Here is a 23,146-nt window from a genome sequence, read left to right as displayed (position 1 = left end):
AACATCAAGGGTACCTATTAAAAATTACTGGGCTCCAGTTAGAATGTTAAGGTCACTGAGTCTCAGATATTGTCAGATGATAAATCTGCATTTTAACAGGGTGTCTCAGGTGATTCAGATCAAGAAGTTGACTGATCATGTTTTGAGAAAGAGTTAAATTACGTTTCTTTCATCACATATATATGGAATCTAAAATACAATACAAATGAGCTTATTTACAGAACAGAAACAGACCCACAGACCTAGATAACAAACTTACGGTTACCAAAGGGGAAGGTGCGGGAGGGATCGATTAGGAGTTTGGAATTAGCAGATACACACTACTATATATAAAATAGACAGCAAGGCTCAACAGGAAACTATAGTCAATCTCTTGTAACAACCTATAATGGAAAAGAATATGAAAAAGAATACGTATATATGTGCATGTATATATATAACTGAATCACTTTGCTGTACACCAGAAACTAACACAACGTTGTACATCAACTATGCTTTGATTTAAAAATAAATAAGTAAATAAATAAATAAAATTAAAATTAAATAATGTTTCTTCCCACACTGGATGAAGAAGAAAACAGGTGCGGATTAAATACCTGCCCAAGACTAAGCTGTCAGACAGAGCCATGATGGCAGGCCCAGGTCAGTGCTCATCACACCCTTTAGTACAAGCCCGCGATGAGGTCACGTGCTCACCAGTCACAATAAGTGCAGAAAACGTGATTTCTGACGGGCTGGGCCACGCGGACCTCACGGCCTTGTTATCTGCCAGGGTCGATAGCCCACAGCACCTTCACCAAAGGCTTTGTGGACCTTAAACGTTTCAGTGACTCTTTTTTTTTTTTAATTAAAGAATTGAGTTTTCCTTGCTGTCAGGTCATCCATGACTCAGGCGTAGAATCACTACTCCCTGGAGTAGATTTCTGAGACGTGCAGAAGTGGAAGAGGGTGGAAGGAGGCGGGAAGAAAGAACTCCCAGGCGTATCTGCTAAATGATGCTAAAGCTTCTTACCCGCATCGCTGAAATGAGTGAAGGGTTGGTGTTAATACTAACAGCCAGTCAGACGGTGGTAGGTCAAGTTCTACAGCGTGTTCCATTCTACCCATGGAGACTGTCGCTCAGTGAGGGCCTGCGAGTGTGGTTTGCCTATTCCAGCCCGCTTCCTAGAGCAGAACCAGCACCGTGATTGACTTTCAAGGCCTCCTGGGATTGGGAGGACTTTTTTTTTTGTTGTCTCGGTCTCACTTTCTCTTTCTCTCTTGCTTTTTTTTTTTTCTTTTTTCGTAGCCCAACGACATGTCCTCACATACATGGAGGATGCAGTCTGCCAGCTGCTAGAGAACAAGGAAGATGTTAGCCAATATGGCATTGCCAGGTTCTTCACTGAATAGTAAGTACAGGAGGGCTTTGCCTATAGGGTGGGCTCAGAGGAGGCTTTTGAAAGCAGGCAAGATATATGACAAGTTGAGCAGGGCAGTGCTGATTATGTAGTGTCAGTGAATGCTTAGTTTTGGTAGATTGGTTGAGGGCTGCTCAAACATGTGTTGGAACATGGCTCTGGTGCAGCTACTTTTGTCCAGTGATAAGTCTCATGAGTGGTCATAACTATAGAAGCTCAACTACTGCTTGTTTGATCTATCACATCTGTTTTTTAAGGTTCCTCTTATAATTTGTAACTTTCCCCATTATTCAGAATATTCCCTCGGATTTCCCTTAGTCAGTGTTCCTTTAGCCTGTGCTTTTCTCAGCTGCCTTTTACCATGCAAATGCTCAGGATGATATTCCCCTGCAGTTTTCTTTCTACAGGATGCTGTGTCAGTCACTTAATGATTCAAGATTATTTCTAGAGGCAGGACATCTTTCATAGATTCTATCTTTGAGGAGTTGTGTTTCTTTATAAAATATGCTTGGAGTATGTAAAAGTCAAAATGATTACTATTTTTTAATTTGTTAAAAAATTGTTTTCTTCAAGTTTTATTGAGATATAATTGACATGTAGAAGTTTAAGGTGCACGGCATAATGATTTGACTTACATGCATCATGAAGTGATTCTCATAGTACATTTAGAGAACATGTGTCTCTCATATAGATAAATAATCAAGGAAATAGAAAAAGCCTTCTTTTGATGAGAACCCTTAGGACTTACTCTCTTTAAGTTTTCACGGGTAACATACAGCAGTTAGTTACATTTATCATGTTGTACGTTATTACATCCCTACTACTTGTTCACCTTAGAACTCGGAGTTTTGACTGCCTTCATCCGATTCCTTCTCTGCCCCCCACCTCTGATGACCGCAAATCTGATCTCTTTTCCTATGAGTTTGTTTGTTTTTGAATTATAATTGACCTGTAACACTGTGAGCTCCTGTTATACAACACAGTGATTCGCTACTTCTGCACATTTGAAACTGATCACTGCAATAAGTGATGTTTTGATAGTTTACCATAAAAGATGTTACATAGTGTTTTTGTTTTTGTTTCTTTTTTAGATATTACATGCTTACTGAACATACTCCCCCAACTGTACATTTCATACCCATAAGTCATTTATTTTGCAACTGGAAGTTTGTACCTCTTAATCTCTCTTACCTATTTCTTTCTTTTTGGTATCACAGAACTGTTTTTAGGCTGAATGAGATAATCAGTTTAAAATACCTTGGTCTTCATGAAAGGATGTGCTAAAGAAATATAAAAAATTATTTTTATTACCAAAATACCATCACATATAATCATTTGTATTCTTTTTCCTTTTTTTCTGGTTTTTTGTAAGCATTCTAAGAAAGGAAGAATAGCCTCTTACAGGCTTCTACTTAAGGTGAATCATGAGCTCAAGTCCATCCTCCTTGAAAACAATTTTTTTTTTCCTTTCTATTCTCCAGGGGTTCCTTGAAGATCAGACATCTCTTCTGATGGCCCAAATTTGGGTTGCTGTCAGGGGAATTCTTGACTCCCCCTGGCTCTTTTGCTGAGCTATATGTTTTACAAATAAAATCTAAATTTCTTATGGATTGGAATTTCAAGTTCCTGGGAAAAACAGGCTTTGCAGGATCAGAACTGGTTCCTTCTTTTTTCCCAGTCTTTTGGTGAAGTAGAGCGTGGAATCTAACTTGTTCTCATGGTATAGGCTGAAGCAAGTGAGGTGGGCTGGGAAAAAAGACTGAGATTGAATAGCCTTGCTTGCTTTTACAGAATTGACAAGGCTGAAGGTCACATTTCTAGGCCGTTTAATCTGTACCAGCACCCTTGAGGCTCCTTGCCAAGTGAAATATGATTCTTTTGGGGGCAGGGCTTCTTCCTGGCTTTTTTCAGTTTATCTCTGTATTCCCAATGCCTGGCCTGATGCTTAGTATATGACAGATGTCAGGTAAATGTTTGATGAATCTACAGCTGTGTCTATATTTTAGGTTACTGCATACTATCTACTCCTATTCTTGGTCTTACTATGAATAAGAACTCTTGTTCTTTCTCTCTTTTTTGTTGATTCTTTTTGGTGAAGTTCTATATCCTGCCATTTAAGAAGCTGTATACTGGAATTCCCTGGCAGTCCAGTGGTTAGGACTCTGTGCTTCCACTGCAGGGGGCGGGGGTCCGATCCCTGGCTGGGGAACTAAGATCCTGCATGCCTAGCAGCGTGGCCTCAAAAACAGCAGCAGCAGCAGCAGCGGCAGCTGTACACCACGCACACAGCACTCCAGAAGTGAACCCACGGGCCATTGTGACTAACGCTGAACTCTAGTGAGGCTGGTAACTATTTCCAAATGCTACTGACTGTAGCTTTTATCTAGCAGTACACTGTTGAAAAAAAAAATCTTAAGGTTTCTCACAATGCTGATAGAAATTTAGTTGCCAAGTGAGCAATTTCTTATCCTTGGAAAACTAAATTATATAATGTATGTAAATGGCACATATCTGACATTTCTGTAACTCTGAAACACCATATTGGCCTGAGACAGGTTATTTTAAGAAGTGAGCCAGCATCAAAGCTCCAAAATCCTTAAACTTTAATGATGTGGATATACGATTGAGTAGGAAGTAGTATTTGGTAGACAAGGAGCCCTGAATGGCAGAAGCTCCTGATTTTCCCTTGATTGTGAATTTAATTTATCTACTGAAAATCCTTCTTTTGCAGGCCTCAGTTTTGTATGGATTTATAGAAGCATAATGAAGTGAAAAGAGCTCTGCCCTGGGAAGAAAAAGAGCTCCTATCCTTATAAGTCCTCACTCTATAATCTTGGGCAAATTTCTGAAATTTTCTTGGTTTCACTTGCCTCATCTGTGAAATGGGTATAATAAAGTCTAACGTGCTAATAAAAATAATGTAATAATTATAATAAATAATGTTTTATTAAACTCATGCTATGTTTCAGCAACTATAATTCTTTGAAGTAGGTAATATTATCTCTATTTTATAGATGAGGGAACTGAGGCTCAGAGAGGTTAAAACAGCTTAAGTTCACAGGCTAGTAAGTGACAGAATTGGGAACCAAGCTCCATCTGCAGTATTACAGAGGCCACGATTCTCTGCTGTCTCCAAGTCACTATAATGCCTCATGTTGCTGGAGGCCTAACCAGATAATAATTTGAGGTCTCTTCTAGTGATAGTTTCTAGATTCTTTGAAATTTCTCTTATGAACTATACTTAACACAGTTGATCACATAGCTTTGTCTGGTGACCTCAATTCATTGCCATTTAAATGTTTAATATTGGTCTTTTGGAGGGGATACAATTGGAGCTATCTCTGAACAATAGGAAACATAATTTTTTTTCTTAAATGTGTTGTGTGCACTTCTATCAGACATTGAGATTTTCATACATTTAATGGCGGATAATTTACCTTTAAACAATGATAAAAATACTCTTTGAAATTGTTTTTAAAAGGTTTTTCTGCTGATTTTCTTCTCCGGGTCGGCTTACCCTCTCACCTGTGCTGTCACTCCTTGGTGGTTGGTGTTTTCCAACAAATCCGTGATTGTTCCAGCAAATCTAGATAAGCTGTAAAACATGAGTAACAAGCTGTACGGTGTGTGTGTGTCTGCAAGACTGTGAGCTCTTTAGATCATATTCTTCTGGACACTCTTGAAAGAAGGATACTAAATCCCAGAGGATTTTCTTTTATGTTGTATGCAACCTCTACCTCTGAATGTTGTCATTCAACCAGTGAAAGGTAAAAGGAATTAATATTTAGAGGTGCCACACTAAGAATAGACCAAGTGTCAGCACCGGGTCAGGACCTCTGAAGAAGTACATCCAAGAAAAGGAGGCTAGAGTAGCTGTAACTTAGAAACCACAGCAGAGTGTGACCAGGTTCTTGTGGTAAAGATAAAATGAGAAATGTGGTTTTTTAAGACATTGGAAAATAATGATGAGAGAAAAACAGGCTGAAATCTGAGAATTCCTATCACGATTCTTCACGGACTAAATTGGTAGTTACAACACTGTGGCATCAGGGAGCTTGACCTCCACATACTAATATAGAAAAGAATGATACTCTGTGGTCTTGGTTGGTGGGCCCAGGAGGGCTCTTTTTTATGATCAAGTGTCTTGTTTTTGTTTTTTTTAAACGATGATTTTAGCTTCCTAGGGAAGTTTTCATGATGACTATTTTGGTTGCAAGTACATACACAGATTACCTTCATTGATGGAGGTTTATTTTAAGGATATTTGAGAATATAAGACAGCATTCCTTCATGACTTCATTCATTCAGTAATTATTTTCGAGCACCTACTACGTGCCTGTGTGTCTTTGGGAATGAAGAAGGTGTAGCGGTGAGCATGGCCCTGGAGGGTCAGTGAGGGAGACAGTCAGTAAAGGAGTAAGCTGGTGACGTGGCCGTAGCTGAGAGTAAATACCTGCTTTGTTCTGGGCATGGTTCCAAGCAGATAACACGTATTATCTCATTTAATTCTCAAACTGCTATGAGGTAGAGTATTAGTGTTATCTTCACTTTATACATTAGGAAATTCAGGCACACGAAAGTAACTTTCCCCAGTTTACACAGCTGATAGCCAACAAGATGAACAAGGAAGGAACTAGGTTAATGTAATATATGGGATGGCCAGGAAGGCCCCTTGGAGGAGATGGCATTTGAGGCCTCATCCCGTGGAATGATTGGCTCATCCCATTTGAGAGCCAATAAGTTATCTCGGCTCAGGTGATGTACCTTCTTTTTGTCCACCTTTATTACCTAGGCTTTCTGTGTCCAAAAAAGATAATTTGGTTGATTTCATGTGCTGCTTCTCAGAGTGGAATACGCTTAACAGGCAGTAGTCATAGAAAGCTACTTTACAGGTAACTGGCCTCCCTCATGCACTGCTCATATATAGTAAGTGAAAATAATAAAATAATTAATCATAAAATTATTTGTGTTATCTAATATATAGTATAAATATGGAGAGGGATGTATTTATCCATTTTTAGAAAAAGAACACTAATAATTCCATTCTGATATATATTATCAGAATTCAGTTGGGAACTTGCATACTTTTTTATTTACTCTTGTAGTAAAAGGTACTAGCTCAAATTCCCTTTTTTGTTGTTTAAATTAAAGTCCATGAAATGTGAACTTCATTAATTCACTCTGGAAGAAAAAAAGGAGATTCCAAAAGTGCATATTCTTAAATCACCCAAGATTAACTCTAGTGAAATCAATCCTTGATTATAAGATACGTATTATTTCTTCTTTTTTTAAACAGGTGCTCTAAGCCCTATGAAAGATGACCCACTTTTCTCCTCAGTAATCTAGAACGATCAGGGCGTAAACTTTTCAGTTCTAAAATTGGCAGATTTTTTAGGATTATCCACCACCCAGCATTTAAGTAATGTTTCTTGTGGCCATGGTAACGGAGGAGCAGATTTGGAGCAACAAGAAACACATCAGAACAAACTAGGACTGCACTGATTTCCAGGCTCATAGCTTTGAATGAGGGGTGGACTTAAGACTTCTCTGGGCCATTTCTGCTTGGTGTTTTCCCAACTTATTGTTGTTAAACTGAGCCAAAATGTGGTAGGTGAAGTAATGGTGACTAATTCTATTATTGGCTTCTTCGAAAGGAGTAATGGTTCTCCCCACCTGCCCCTCACCCCCATCTTTTTTTCCATAGTTCAGTTCTTAGCTGGAGTTGACACGTTGTAACAGAAAATTATCTATCTTTCATTGTCGGCATCTGGAGTCTCAGACTCAGATAATTGCCAGGAATAGATTTTGCCCTAGCTGAAGCAGTCCTACCCTCACTGTTATTGGCCCATGCATTTCTGTTAAGCCATCATTTGTGAAACCTATAGAGGATTCTGGTTCTTTTCTATATTACCAGAGGTATCTTATAGCAAAAGGACACCAGGGAAACATAGTGATGAGTTGAGAGTCACCAACATCTATTTTGAAACTTAAAAATCCAGGTTCATTGAGAACATAAGAAGCTGCTTGTCTGCTTAGAATCCGTCTCTCTTCTTCAGGCCCTTCATGTTTTGATCACAGGAAGCCATCCAGCAGCACTTGACCTGGTAACTGAGGAAGCCATTTCACAGCCCAGTGGTCCCCTGACTCATTTAGCAGTTGGAGTCAAAGGTTATGGAAGTACTAATTGGGCCCAGGTTCTCCCTGTCAGGAAAGACCTTACTTCCCCACCCCCTCCCTGCAACACGTTGAGGGAAATTTATCTGTTGTGAAACTGTTCAAGGAGAGAAAATGAAGGGACTGCATCCTTGGCTGAAGTAATCTCAAGACCCAGTAATATTATTTCTGTTTTCATGGGAGCTGCTTTTATAGCTAGCTAGTATACATTTTAGGTGTAATTCTCCACACCAAAATATTTCCCCTTAGAGAAATTACTTGATTTATTTTAATCTGTAAATAATATAAAGAAGCTTTACTTGGTCCAGTCCAAGCCTTGACATCCCTGTCACGCTGATAATTCCCTGCATACTCCTCTGGCAATCGGGTAGACACACACAGCCCTGAAGCAACGTGTCAGTAGTGCTGTCAGCAATGTGAAGTAGCTAATCAGAAGTTAAGAAACTTTACCTCATCAACTATAAAGCAATTTAAATTCGTCAGTGCTTTTAACTTCTCCATAGTTTGCTCAGACCTCTGGAGGCCTGGCAGGAGAGCAGGAAAGAGTGACACAATCTGGGCCCTTTAACCGGAGGGTTGTTAATGAACTGGGATGGGGCGGAGGGGAGAAGGGGGAAGGAGGATGGACAGTGAGGTTTTTGGCAGCCATACGAAGGTCCTTCTTCCCTGAGAAACGTGAAATGAAAGTCAGATGAAGCTTCTCTCTGTTGTTGGGATTTGCTGAGGTGTTTGTCCTCAGCTTCTGGCCTCGTGGCAGGTGCATCTTTGCCGTCAGACTTCCCGACAAAACAAACTCTCAGGATCCCTCAGGAGGGCTCATATCCAACCAAGTTCCTTTCTGAGGCAGAGCTGTGATTTCTTTCTTCAACTAAGAGGTGCGTGTCTGACCAGCGTGGTAGAAACTACCTTATCAGAAAATGTTATGAGCGTGTACATTTACTTTAGGGCGCATCATTCCAGGATTACTGAGCCACAGTAGGCAGTGCCATTTGCAGGGTGGCCACAGAAACAGCCTTGAATGTATCCCTTTGTCTGTAAATAACGTTAGTCGAAAATGCCTTTGTTAAGGTCCTTGTGTGATATTTTCCAAGTCAAAACCATGGCTGGGGACGATAATACCTATCTCATAGGCTTGTTATGCAAATCTAGTGAAATGACAGGTGTACAACGTCTGACTCTATGTAACTCACTTTCATTACGTCTCAGTCCCCTTTAGCTCCAGTTTTCTGGAATTTTTGCTTCCCTCCTACTTCAGGGCTCTTTTGGAAAGTGATAGTCTTCCTCTTCTTTCTCTTTAAATGGTATCAGAGTTGAAGATCTTGAGGACCTTTTTAGTCTCTTGTTTTCTGTAACACTTTTTGCTTACCCTGCATTGTTTGGAGATTGAAGACATCGAATGATTTTCTGCGTGACTATAAGCCATTTGGTGTTAGCCACTTCACTCAGTATTTAGTTTATTCAGAGAATAGCCTAAGAAAGCTTTCCTTCTCTTTTTTTCTTTTTCTTTTTCTCAGATAAAAGCCATTTCCTCACTTCCTGTCTACACCCTCTTTCCTCTGGCTGCCAAGATTTTAAAAATTCAAGGTGTAATGGGAGACCTGAGCCACTCAAGTCTATCCAGCTTGCATTGTTCCTGCTCTTAGCTCTAGCAGTGCTCTTAGCCCTGCCGTGATGTGTTCAGGGTAATGAAAAGCAGACATTCTCTGCTGAGGTCACCGTTCCTCACACTGGGAGCTGCTCCAGGAAGCTGTTTATCTGCGCTTGCTGAGCAAGCTCCAGCCTGCAAACAGTTGGAATGTGTTGAGAAACCACAGAGCCCAAAGAGAGCATGTTACACGGGCAGTTCCAGGCAGGGAGAGTGTGTTTGCACCACAGAAGCTGCAGTGTGCTTGCGTGGGGGTCACTGTTCATCGGCGCGCTCTCAGACTCACCTTCCCTGCGGCGCGTGTACCCTCTCAAGGGGGCTGAACCCAGCGGGCTGTACTGCTCTGTCCAAACTGCCCTCAACACCCACTAGCTTGCTGTAAGGGAAAAAGGTGTTATAGAAAACTTGGTGTAAAACCACCTTTTTAAGGTAGTATTTTTCTGAGTCAAATGTGTTGTTTAGAATGTTAAACTGTACAGGCCTGATCTCTAAAGCATCCCCAAACACTGTTCCTTGCATGGTTTTTCCAACCAAATATTTTTCTTCATGCCTTTACCAAAATAGCAAGTATTGTTACAGAGCTTCACATGTGGCCTATATCAGTAGGAATATACGGTATGGTCACATACCTGAGGGGGTGTAATCTGGTTGAGGAGATAATGCTTATTGATTAACAACTAGAGAACCATTCAAAACCTTATATAGTGGCATTAAATTGGGCTCTGAGATCAGAGAGCAAGGTGACATAATGGGTACTAGTGTAGTTACATCATGGAAGAGTTTGTCTTGACCCCTGTGATGGTTAATTCTATGTGTCAACCTGACCAGGCTAAGGGGTGCCCCAGTAACTAGTAAAACATTATTTCTGGATGTGTCTGTGAAGGTATTTTCAGAAGAGGGTAGCACTTGAATCTGTGAACTGAATAATGAAGGTTGCCCTCACCAGTGCGTACGAGCACCGTCTAATCCGTGGAGGGCCTGATTAGGACAAAAAGGTAAAGGAGGGTAACTCTGCTCTCTTTGCTCGAGCTGGGATGTCCATTTTCTCTTGCCCTTGGGCATCGGCGCTCCTGGTGCTCAAGCCTCCAAACTTAAATTAGAACTTACACCATGGGCCCCCTGATTCTTTTATCTTTTTTTAACAGACAATAAACAGCATATATTTAGAGTGTACAATTTGGTATCCCAATATCCCAATTCATTCCCCCCAACCCTCCCCGCTTTCCCCACTTGGTGTCCATGTGTTTGTTCTCTACATCTGTGTCTCTATTTCTGCCTTGCATTTCCTCTTTCATAGTTGTTAGCATTTGCCTTATGTATTGAGGTGCTCCTATATTGAGTGCATATATATTTATAATTATAAGTTATCTCCTCTTCTTGGATGGATCCCTTGATCTTTATGTAATGTCCTTTCTTGTCTCTTGTAACATTTTTTATTTTAAAGTCTATTTTATCTGATATGACTACTGCTACTCCAGTTTTCTTTTGATTTCCATTTGCATAGAATATCTTTTTCCATCCCCTCACTTTCCGTCTGTATGTGTCCCTACGTCTGAAGTGGGTCTCTTGGAGACAGCATATATATGGGTCTTGTTTTTGTATCCATTCAGCCAGTCTGTGTCTTCTGGTTGGTGCATTTAGTCCATTTACATTCAAGGTAATTGTTGATATGTATGTTCCTAGTACTATTTTCTTAATTGTTTTGTTGTTGTTTTTGTAGGTCCTTTTCTTCTCTTATGTTTCCCGCTTAGAGACGTTCCTTTAGCATTTGTTGTAGGGCTGCTTTGGTGGTGCTGAATTCTCTTAGCTGTTGCTTGTCTGTAAAGCTTTTGATTTCTCCGTCGAATCTGAATGAGATCCTTGCTGGGTAGAGTATTCTTGGTTGTAGGTTCTTCCCTTTCATCACTTTAAATATATCATGCCACTCCCTTCTGGCTTGCAGAGTTTCTGCTGAGAAATCAGCTGTTACCCTTATGGGAGTTCCCTTGTATGTTATTTGTCGTTTTTCCCTTGTTGCTTTTAATAACTTTTCTCTGTCTTTAATTTTTGTCATTTTGGCTACTATATGTCTTGGCGTGTTTCTCCTTGGGTTTATCCTGCCTGGTACTCTCTGTGCTTCCTGCACTTGGGTAGCTATTTCCTTTCCCATGTTAGGGAAGTTTTCAACTATAATCTCTTCCAATATTTTCTCAGGTCCTTTCTCTCTCTCTTCTCCTTCTGGGACCCCTATAATGCGAATGTTGGTGTGTTTAACATTGTCCCAGAGGTCTCTTAGGCTGTCTTCAGTTCTTTTCATTCTTTTTTCTTTATTCTTTTCCACATCAGTGATTATCACCATTCTGTCTTCCAGGTCACTTATTCGCCCTTCTGCCTCAGTGACTCTGCTATTTGTTCCTTCTAGTGTATTTTTCATTTCAGTTATTGTGTTGCATATCTCTGTTTGTTTGCTTTTTAATTCTCCTAGGTCTTTGGTATACTTTTTGACCTTTGCATCCAGTCTTTTTTCAAAGTCCTGGATCATCTTCACCATCATTATTCTGAATTCTTTTTCTGTAAGGGTGCCTGTCTCCTCTTCATTTAGTTGTTTTTCTGGGGCTTTATCCTGTCCCTTCATCTGGTACAAAGTCCTCTGCTTTTTCATTTTCTCTATCTTTCTGTGGCTGTGGTTTTCAGTTCCACAAGATGAAATACTGCTGTTACTGCTTGATACTGCTGTCTGCCCTCTTGTGGAGGAGCTATCTAGGAGCCTCCTGTGTGCTTCCTGATGGGAGGGACTGATGGTGGGTAGGGCTGGGTGGGCAGAGCTCAGTAAAACTTTAATCTGCTTGTCTGCTAATGGGTTGAGCTGTGTTCACACCTTGTTGGCTGTTTGGCCTGAGGCCACCTAGTGCTGGAGCCCACAGGCTCTTTGGTGGGGCCAATGGTGGACTCTGGGAGGGCTCACACCAATAAGCACTTCCCAAAACCCCTGCTGCCAGTGCCCCTGCCTCCTCGGTGAGCCACAGCTGCCCCCCCACCTCTGCAGGCAACCCCCCAACACCAGGAGGTAGGTCTGGTTCGGTCTCCTATGGGGTCACTGCTCCTTCCACCTGGGTCCTGGTGAGCACATTTTTTTGTGTGCTCTCCAAGAGTGGAGTCTCTCTTTCCACCAGTCCTGTGGAGGTCCTGCAATCAAATCCCGCTGGTTTTCAGAGTCTGATTCTCTGGGGATTCCTCCTCCTGTTGTTGGACTCCCAGGTTGGGAAGCCTGATGTGGGGCTCAGAACCCACACTTTAGCGGGTGGACTTCTGCAATATAACTGTTCTCCAGTTTGTGAGTCACCCACCCAGCATTTATGGGATTTGATTTTAACACGATTGCACCCGTCCTACTGTCTCATTGCGGCTTCTCCTTTGTCTCTGGATGTGGGGTGTCTTTTTGGTGAGTTCCCGTGTCTTTCTGTCGATGATTGTTCAGCAGTTAGTTGTAATTCTGGTGCTCTTGCAAGAGGGAGTGAGCACACGTCCTCCTACCCTGCCATCTTAATCCTATCTCCTTGGCTCCCTGATTCTTGGGTATGTGCACTCCGATCGGGATTTGCACTGTTGGCTTCGCTGGCTCTTAGGCCTTCAGACTTGGCTGAATTAAGCAACTTCCTTGGTTCTTGAGGTTGCACATGGTAGATCATGGGACTTTTTGGCCTCTAGAACCACATGAGTCAATTCCATAATCAGAGGAGCTAAATCTCCTCTTGTATGTATTTATATATATATAAATATATATGCTATTAGTTCTGTTTCTCTGGATAACACCGACTAAAGTAACCTGGAAAGGTGAGTAGCATATGGATAAGTTAAAAAGCAAGAAGCATTTTATGTGACATGAAAGCTTAGTGGTTAAGAACACAGACTTTGGAATCAGATCTGTGTTCAAAAGCCTGCCGTTTAACTAAATAGTATGTGATCTTGGGCAGGTTGCTTAGCTTCACCTATAAAATAGGGAGACTCGTGAAAATACAAAATTCTATGTTACATGATTGATAGAAGGTTTAAATGAGACAATGAATGTAAAGTGCTTGACATTCTACCTAAGATATGCTAAGAGCTGAATAAATGATAGCTACTGCTACTGTTGTTCACTCATTCAAAAATATTTACTGAGTGCATTTTGTTAGTGTTCTAGACACTAGGGGATACAGGAGTGAACAAAACAGACAAGAAATCTCCATCTTCATGGAGCTTCCATTCAGAAATTAGCTATCATTCTGAAACTATCTTTATTTCACTTTTCTTCTCTTTTAATTATTTTAGACTTACAAAAAAGTGGCAAAAATATTATTGAGTTCCTATAACCCTTTCACCCAGCTTCCATTAATGTTAACATCTTCTAAAACCATAGTATACCTACGAAAATCAAAGACTCATTGAAAACTGTTGACTATCTACAGACCTTATTTGAATTTTCACCTTCATTTTTGAAGGCCAGTTTTCTCTTGTATGAATTCTAGATTGACAGTTATTTTCCTTTAGCACTTTGCATATACCATTCCATTATCTTCTTGTTTACACTGTTTCTGTTGAGAAGTCAGCTATCAGTCTTATTCTTACACCTTTGAAAATAATCTCTCCTTTTACAATAATCTCTGGCTACTTTTTGGATATTTGGTCTTTGGTTTTTGGTAATTTTCCTATGCTGTGCCTAGGTTTGCTTTTCTTTATAAACTATTTGGGGTTCTTAGTGTTTCTTGAGTGTGTAACTTGACATCTTTTTTCAGTTTTGAAAAGTTCTCAGTTTTTAGCTTTTCCTATTTATTTCTGTTCCACTGTCTTCACTCCTTCTGAGATTTTATTTACACAAACATTAGACCTTTTCATGGTATCCACTGTTATGTACCTTTTTGCATTTTTTCATCATTTTGTGTTTCATGCATCATTGTGAATATTTTTTTCTGATCTATTTTACAATTCATTAATTCTCCTTTCATTTATGTCTAATTTGCTGTTAAACCCACCTATTGAGTTCTTAACTTCAATTATTGTTTTGGTTTTGTTTTTTGTGTGTCTGACTATGGCACTTTTATTCAGTCATTTAAATACAAAAGAAGGAAAAAAGAAATTGCAAGTTTGGGAAACTGTAAGTGGTTGAAAGTTGGTTTAAAGAAACCTTAGGATTTGTTTACTTGTATTTCTCATACTTTTCTTAGTCTTGCTTCCCCTAGAGTACATATTCATTCTCTCTTATTTTTGTTTCCAGCAGCAAAGAGGATTTTAACTAGCTTACTTTCTATAGTTTATTCCTCTAGGTTATTGTGAAAACCTTAGTTTTTAAATAGTAGCTCAAATATGCTTTTTGGCTTGTTTTTTTAAAGACTTATTTTTAGAGCAGTTTTAGATTCACAGCAAATTTGAGAGGAAGGTAGAGATTTTTTATATATCCTCTGCTCCCCCAAAATGCATGCTTCCCTCATACCAACATCCCACCAGAGTGGTCCACTTGCTACAATTGATGAACCTACATTGACACGTCATTATCACCTGAAGTCCATAGTTTACCTTGGGGTTCACTGGGTTTGGACAGATGTATAATGACATATCCATCATCATAGTGTCATGCAGAGTACTTTTATTGCTCTAAAAATCCTCTGCTCTGCCTGTTTATCCCTTTTTCCCATCCCAACTTCTGATATTTTTACTGTCTTCATAGTTTTTCCTTTTCCAGAATGTCATATAGTTGGAATCGTACAATACATAGCCTTTTCTGATCATTATGTTTTTTAGTTCAAGAATTGGGATTTAGCCATCATTAAAAAGTCTACAAATAACAAATGCTGGAGAGGGTGTGGAGAAAAGGGAACCCTCCTACACTGTTGGTGGGAATGTAAATTGGTGCAGCCACCATGAAAAACAGTGTGGAGTTGCTGTATGATACAGTAATAACTCCTGGGCATATATCCAGACAAAACTAAAATTTAAAGAGGTACATGTACCTTTATGTTCATAGCAGCACTGTTTACAATAGCCAAGACATGGAAATAACCTTAATGTCCATTGACAGATGAGTGGATAAAGAAGATGTGGTACATAAATACGATGGAATATTACTCAGACATAAAAAAGAATGAAATAATGCCATTTGCAGCAACATGGATGGACCTAGAGATTATCACCCTAAGTAAAGTAAGTCAGTCAGAGAAAGACAAATACCATAGGATATCACTTATATGTGGAATCTAAAATATGACACAAGTGAACTTATCTGTGAAACAGAAACAAACTCACAGACATAGAGAACAGAGTTGTAGCTGCCAAGGGGGAAGGGGTTGGGGGAGGGAAGGATTGGGGGTTTGGGGTTAACAGATGCAAACTATTATATATAAGATGGATAAACAGTAAGGTCCTACTGTGTAGCACAGGGAACTATATTCAGTTGCCTGTGAGAAACCATAATGGAAAAGAATATGAAAAAGAATATATGCATATATGTATAACAATCACATTGATGTACAGCAGAAATTAACACAGTATTGTAAAGCAACTGTACTTCAATAAAATTTTTTAAAAAAAGAATTGCCATTCAGTTCTTTTTTAATGATTTCTTTACTAGATCTTATCTTTCATTTGCTTGACCATAGTACAGCATAGTTATAAATAGTCCATCATTCATTATTTGGATTATCTGTGGGTCTGCATCTGGTATCTATTCTGTCTCTTGGTTTTTTACTCCATTTTCTTATCTTGAGTATACTTCCCCCTTTAGTTGAGTGTTGTATATTGTATCAATATATGAAAAACTATGGAGATAACGTGAGGCCTAGAATGATGTTATCTCTCTTCAGAGAGGATTTACATTTGCTTCTGGCAGATGGCTTGAGTGCTCACAATCCTGGATTACCTCAATCCAGTCAGGGGTTGAAATCATTTGAAGCTGGGCTTAAGTATCAGGGAGGGCTGATCAATATTTCCAGATATAGCTTTTCATGGTGCCAACCAGAGCCTTAGGGATTTACCAGAGTCCCTCTCTCCAGCCTTGGTGGGTCCTGAACTCCAGTTTTCTGACTGCCAGATCTTAAGAATAATTTGAAAACCCAAGAATTTGACACTAATTCAAAACTGTTACCTGCTCAGAGACTTCCCTGATGGTGCAGTGTTTAAGAATCCACCTGCCAATGCAGGGGACACCTGTTTGAGCCCTGGTCTTAGACGATCCCACGTGCTGCAGAGCAACTAAGCCTGTGCACCTCAGCTACTGAGCCTGAGCTCTAGAGCCTGCAAGCTGCAACTGTTGAGCCCATGTACCACAGCTACTGAAGCCCATGCACCTCGAGCCTATGCTCCGCAACAAGAGAAGCCGCCGCACTGAGGAGCCTGCACACCACAATGAAGAGTAGCCCCTGCTCGCCGCAACTAGAGAAAGCCCGTGTGCAGCAACGAAGACCCAACACAGCCAGTAAATAAATACATAAATAAATTAATTTAAAAACACCAAAATATTACCTGCTCAGTTTATCAGCTGCACCTTTCATGACTAGCAGAGGCCCTTAGAACTTCCAGTGAGTATAATATTACCTAATTTTTAAAGTGGTGATGAGTATGCATGATATTGTGAGTTATCTGGAACAACTTTAATGTGATATGAAAATATCTGCGATTTCTGTTGTTGAAAAAAATCACAGGTACTGTTAATTCTACTATATTTACATTCATAGTCGAAGGAAATACTAAATTCCAGCTAAAGGTTAGTAAAAAGAAAGGTGTAATTTTTGTCCATTGAAGTTTGTAGATTCCTTGAATTCAATCCCCGGAACCTTCTGTTTAGAATTCTTGCCCAACGGGAAGGGTGGCACTGAACACTGGGCTCACCTCTTTGGATTTTATTCTCCTCTGTACCTAGCTTTGTCATTCTTCACTTGACTTGGTGGCCCTCTGATGACTTCAAACACATGCTGTTAATAGTTCATCCAGTCTTTCTCAGCCAGGAGGGTTGGTCTAAAGTTTAGTCTACCGTTATTGTAAGAGAAAGTATTTGGAACTTTCGTGCTAGTGGAATATGATTGTATTAGCAGAAGTAGAAAATATCATAGACTGCAAGGGGTCATAAAGGAGTCTAACTTGACTTGTGGAGAATCAATACATGTTGAAAAGAAACAAACGGGAAACACATAATCAGGACAGGTCCAGTTTGTGGAAGGCTCGACTATGTTGAAATAAGAAGAAGGGTTTAAGATGCTAAGTAAGTAAAAGTACCTTATGAAGGCTGAGAAGTAAACTCACTGCTTGGTCTTCTTTTAATTTTTAAAATTCAGTGACTATATATTAAGCCCTACTAAATGCCAATCACTGTGTCAGACGTGGTCCTCAAGGAATTCACTGTCATTCTTATGGGAAGCAGAAATAATGGCAGTTTACATACCAGAAAAACACTATTATTCTACAGTGTTTGTGGACCCACTATATGCTAGACACCATGCTAGACACCAAGGATATACGATGAATAAGCCAACTGAACTTGAGGAACGTATGAACTCAAGGATAAAATCAGATATAAGCATAATTATTAAGACACTATTAAATAAGTCCCAAGTAGAATTTCATGTTTTGGGATAAATGGAAGAAGAGATTTATTCTGACTATGAATTTTGAGGAAAGCTTCAAATGGTCCTTAGAAGATAAGTCATGGAGAGTGAGAACTGAGCAAGGAGGGCATCTCTAGCCAAGGGAACAGCATGGACAAGGGCACAGGGGTTTGGTGTATTCAGAGAATGACAAAAGGTCTGTGGTTAGTGCTTTAGTCTGTTCGAGCTGCTATGACAAACTATCATAGACTGTGTGGCTTATAAACAACAGAAATTTATTCCTTGCAGTTCTGGAGGCTTGAAGTGCAAGGTCAAGGCTGACAGAGTCCATGTCTGTTGAGCCCTGCATCCTGGTTCATAGATGACTGTCTCTTTGCTGTATACTCCCATGGCGGAAGGGGCAAGGAAGCTCCCGTGAGCCTCTTATAAAAAGGGCACAAGTCCCATTCATGAGAGCTCCACTCTCATGACCTACCTCTCAGAGGCTTCATCTCCAAATATTAGCACATTGGGGATTAGGTTTCAACATATGAATTCTGAAGGGGACACAAATATTCAGCCTATTGCAGTGAGGTAGTAGAACTCAGGAAGCTATCTAAGTGAGGAGTTAGAAAGATAGTTTTCTATCCTGTGTGACTGGTAGGGCTTGGTGCCATTGATTGAGATCATTCAGTTCAGGAAGTATTTCTCACATACCCTTTATATGCCTTGGTTTATGACAGGTGTTGGAGAAACAATGACTAATAAGGCATGGTGCCTACCTTGAGGGTACTCACAGTCAAATAAGCCAGTGGTTAAATTACTTGTGTTTTGAGCTAACTAGAGGTTTAAGGTGCTAAGAATAAGACTGTCCAGAGGACAGATATCTTAATTAAGCTTGAGGGCTCAGGGAAGGTATCACAGAACAGGTAGCCCTCTATGCTGAATATTCTTTTCCTAATTTATTTGTTTTTTAAAATCAAAGTTATACATGCATACAGAGTGTGAAATAGTTCTATAAGAATTGTAAAAAAAAAAAAAAAGCATCCTTCAACTCTCAATTTAGTTTCCCTTTCCTCAGAGATAACCACTTTCAACTCAGAGTGATTTATTTGGCATTTATTTCTATTGGGTGGGCCAAAAGGTTCGTTCATTTTTTTCTGTAAGATGGCTGTAGCAGCACTTAGTTGTCTTTAACTTCATTCAAAACAATTTTGTTAGATTGTATGTGACAGCTGTCTTATCAGCATGCATTTAAAAAAAGACATCAAAATTGGTGAATTTTTGTGTAGCCATTTTAATATTGAAGATGGAAGAAAAAAAGCAACATTTTTGGCATATTATGTATTATTATTTCAAGAAAGGTAAAAACACAACCAAAACACACTAAAAGATTGTGCAATGTATAGAGAAGGTGCTGTGACTGATTGAACGTGTCAAAAGTGGTTTGCGAAGTTTCGTGCTGGAGATTTCTCACTGGACGATGCTCCACAGTCGGGTAGACCAGTTGAAGTTGACAGCGATCAAATCAAAACAATATTTGAGAACAATCAACATTATACCACGCAGGAGATAGCCGACAAAATATCCACGTCAAGCACTGAGAATCATTTGCACCAGCTTGGTTGCGTGAATCGCTTTGATGTTGGGTTCCACATAAGTTAAGTGAAAAAAACCTTCTTGACCATATTTCTGCCTGTGATTCTCTACTTAAACGTAATGAAAACTTTCCATTTTTAAAACAAATTGTGACGCGTGATGGAAAGTGGATACTGCACTACATAGTGGAATGGAAGAGATGGTGGGGCAAGTGAAATGAACCACCACCAGCCACACCAAAGGCCAGTCTTCATCTAAAGAAGGCGATGTTGTGTATACTGTGGTATTGGAAGGCAGTCCTCTATTATGAGTTCCTTCTGAAAACCAAACGATTAATTCCAGCAAGTACTGCTCCTAATTCAACCAATTGAAAGCAGCGCTCGACGAAAAGCGTCCAGAATTAGTCAACAGAAAACGCATAATGTTCCATCAGGATAACACAAGACCCCATGTTTCTTTGATGACCAGACAAAAACAGTTACAGCTTGGCTGCAACATTCTGGTTCATCCGCCATTCTCATCAGACATTGCACCTTCAGATTTCCATTTATTTGTCTTTACAAAATTTTCTTAATGGAAAAAGTTTCAATTCCCTGGAAGACTGTGAAAGGCACCCGGAACAGTTCTTTGCTGAAAAAGATAAGTTTTGGGAAGATGGAATTATGAAGTTGCCTGGAAAATGGCAGAAGGTAGTGGAACAAAACAGTGAATACGTTGTTCAGTAAAGGTCTTGGTCAAAGTGAAAAATGTGTCTTTTCTTTTCCCTTAACCGAAGGCACTTTTTGGCCCACGCAATAGATCTCTAAATTACTAGCTTATGTTGCTACTTCTTGATTTTTTTCAAATTCCAGCATTATCTATTGACTTCCCACTGTGTAAGATATAAACCTAATTCCTTTAACACCCTTTACCACGCATGTGTACCTTTCTTTACTGCCCCCCACAACCTCCGAATATGCTTATATCAGGATTTTTGTCATATCATTATTCAGTGTTTGTATTTTATAACTATATAAACACTACCAACCCCTAAACTCTGCTGCACAACCTTCTCGTCCCTAGAATAGCACCCCGCTTTTTTCCTTCTTCCAAATTCTACACAACTGAGTAAACTTCTCTTTAGTACTGTGCTATTTATTTTCCACTTGCCCCTCCAGATCCACTCTGCACTTCTCTGCCCTGTAGGGCTGATCTGTTTGGATTTTAATCCTTGGACTCCCTTGCCCTGTGGCTTCCATTTGGGTTAAAGCCAGGGGGAGGACTGGCAGGAGATTGAAGGGCAGGAGGAGAGAGAGTGAAATCGGGGTGTGTATTCACTTGTTTCTCTTTCTACAGTTTGCTGTGGACTGAGTTGGCTCTGTTCCTCTACTGAAGGTCACAGCTAAGTCGAATGGTCCCTGCACTTTCTGGATTCAAGGAAGCATTCGCTCCACTTGTCTCTTGAGGTCTAGGGGTAAAAGCAGATCCCACATGTTGCTAGTCCTTAGGTAATCCACTTTCCCGTAGCCCTGTCCACACCTTTGTGAAGACTCCTTTTCTAAAGGCTCTCCTCAGCTGCCCTTTTCAAATGCGTGATCTGTCACCTGCCAGGACTCTGACAGAAGCAAGTACCTTCATATTTGTATGTATTTATTCTCTGTGTTTTGTCTCCTCCAAGAGTCTCCAGAGTCTTCTGATTGGCTTTATCTTTATTATCTTCTTTCTGTGCACTGTGCGGCCGTTATCAGGGATCTCTGGACTTTCACCATGACCCTTCGGATTCCCTTGTCTTCTTTCTTCCTTGTTTTTGGTGTAGCAGTTTTTAAAAAGGACCCCACATCCTTTGATATTCCTGCCTTGGAGAAGTGGGGTGTATGTGCAGTCCGCTTGAATATGAATATGGTAGAAGTAACACCGCGACTTCCCAAGGCGAGGTCACAAACGGCCACGTGGATTCTGTCCCTGGGACCTCAGTTTTCAGACGTTGCCTCTCAGGACCCCTCTTACTAACCGCTGCCCTGTGTAAGAAGCCCAGCCACGAGCCTGGCCTTCACGTCATCCCAGTCTAGGCCCCCAGCATGTGAGTGAAGAAGCCTCCAGGTGATTCTATCCCTAAACCTTTGTGTCGACCCCAGCCGTTCGAGCCTTCCCAGTTTAGGTCCCAGACGTCGCAGGGTAAAGACAGGGCATCTCTGCTGCCCTCTGTATCATTCCTGAACCTACTGAATCCATGAGCATAATAAAATTGTTACTTTTTATGCCACCAAGTTTGATGTGGTTTGTTATGCAGCCGTAGAGGTCTGGAACAAAATTTGTTCCTGGGAGTGTAGTGCTGCAGTAACAAAAACCTAAAATATGCACCATTGGCTTTGAGACCAGGCAGCAGGCAGAAATCAGAAGGACCTTGAGGAGACTGTTCGTGGACATCTGATGGGCCTCAAGGAGGCTATCAGTGAAGGCTTAAAAAAGAGTGAGGAACATGTGATTGGAAGCTGGAGGTGAGAGGCCCTTGTTATACAGGGACAGGAGGTTTGGCAATACGGACACCTTCGGTAATGTGAGAAAATAGGAAATGTATCTGGTGAACACAGTGGTCTACTGTGGAGATTTCTGGGCTGCCTGTCTTTTTCTAGCTGCCTACAGTAAAATGTGAGAGAGATGAGCTGGAGAATGAACTATTTTTTTTTCAAGTAAAATTTAGAGGAAATACAGAGAGCTTGGGACAGTCTTTCCAAGCAGCAAAATTACTCAAAGTAAGATAGTGCCTCAAGGCAAAGATCAAATCCAGAGTGTTGTTAGAAAAATGTGGTCTTAAAGATGTACTGTTTGTTAAAACCTCCGAAAGATTTCAAGGTGGAGCCTCTTGGACTCTTTCAGATAGACAAAAGACCTAAAGACCTTAAGGGGGTTGTCTCATTGCAGTCTCATAAGAAAACCCAAATAGGGGCGTCTCAGGGAAATTTGGGTGTATAGCTTTTGTCTTATGAAGAAAAACCCATGTTTGTAAGAGAGTTGTATTGGTGGAAGTACCACCAGTTTGGACTAAAGAGGATAGAGAGAATACGAAATGAGAAGTTACCTTTGGACCCCTAGACATCTATGGACAGGAAGCAAGCTGAGAAAGCTACTCAGCTACAGACGGAAGCAGTGTTTCATGGAAGTGAAAGTATGATTCAGAAGATGGAACCGAAAGCTCAGAATACAAAGTCAAAGGTCATGGAAAATCATTACCAGGAAGAGGTATTGGGCCCAAATGAAGGAAATAAGACGTGCCTGGATGGATTTCGGAAGTGCAAGGACCAGTGATGGTGTATTGCCTCCTATTCTCCCTCTCTTTGCATGAAGGTCTGTTGTGGTTATCCTGTGCCTGTATCATCATTGTACATCCTAGGTGTGTGGGAGCATATAACTTATCTCCTCAGTTTGCATGTGTTTAGATGAGGAACCAGACTTGAGGAGCTTTACCCAAGGAGTTGTGCTTTGAGAAACTTCATCTGCACCTGGTTTTGATTTATATGACAAGATCCTGGACTCCAGGTTGATGCTGAGATGGAATTAGATTTCAGGCGTTTAGGGGAGCGGGGTGTTTGTTGCATTTGGGAGGAATGTAAACTGTGGTGGCCAGAGGGAAGCTGTGTCAGATTATATTTTCCAAAGATAGCTGCACCAGCGTCTCCTATCCTGCATGTTCTTCTACAAAGTGATCTTGCCACACCCCCGATAATAGGTAGAGTCATTTTTTACAGTGATCTGCCTTGGTGTGCATCTATATTCATTCCTTGTGCTGGGCTTTTAAGGATCCTTTCAATCTGGGAGCT

General features: G+C 40.5%; 1 protein-coding gene across 4 annotated transcripts in view; it reads left to right on the top strand.

Annotated features, from left to right (window-relative positions):
* CSTPP1 (centriolar satellite-associated tubulin polyglutamylase complex regulator 1) overlaps positions 1–23,146 on the top strand; it is a 194,346-nt gene that overhangs the window by 44,592 nt on the left and 126,608 nt on the right. For 3 of the 4 annotated variants that reach the window (XR_009055581.1, XM_057750309.1, XM_057750307.1), the window contains exon 2: positions 1,289–1,391. Coding sequence is in view for 2 of the 4 variants with exons in the window: in XM_057750309.1 (XP_057606292.1) it covers positions 1,289–1,391 (103 nt within the window). In the remaining 2 variants the exon portion in view is untranslated. Of the gene's footprint in view, positions 1–976; positions 1,071–1,288; positions 1,392–23,146 lie in introns of those variants that run through there. The other variant, XR_009055582.1, reaches the window with a different exon arrangement.

This window comes from Hippopotamus amphibius, chromosome 9, assembly GCF_030028045.1.
Source record: "Hippopotamus amphibius kiboko isolate mHipAmp2 chromosome 9, mHipAmp2.hap2, whole genome shotgun sequence".
Taxonomy (NCBI): domain Eukaryota; kingdom Metazoa; phylum Chordata; class Mammalia; order Artiodactyla; family Hippopotamidae; genus Hippopotamus; species Hippopotamus amphibius.
This window is presented reverse-complemented; position numbering and strand designations above follow the sequence as displayed.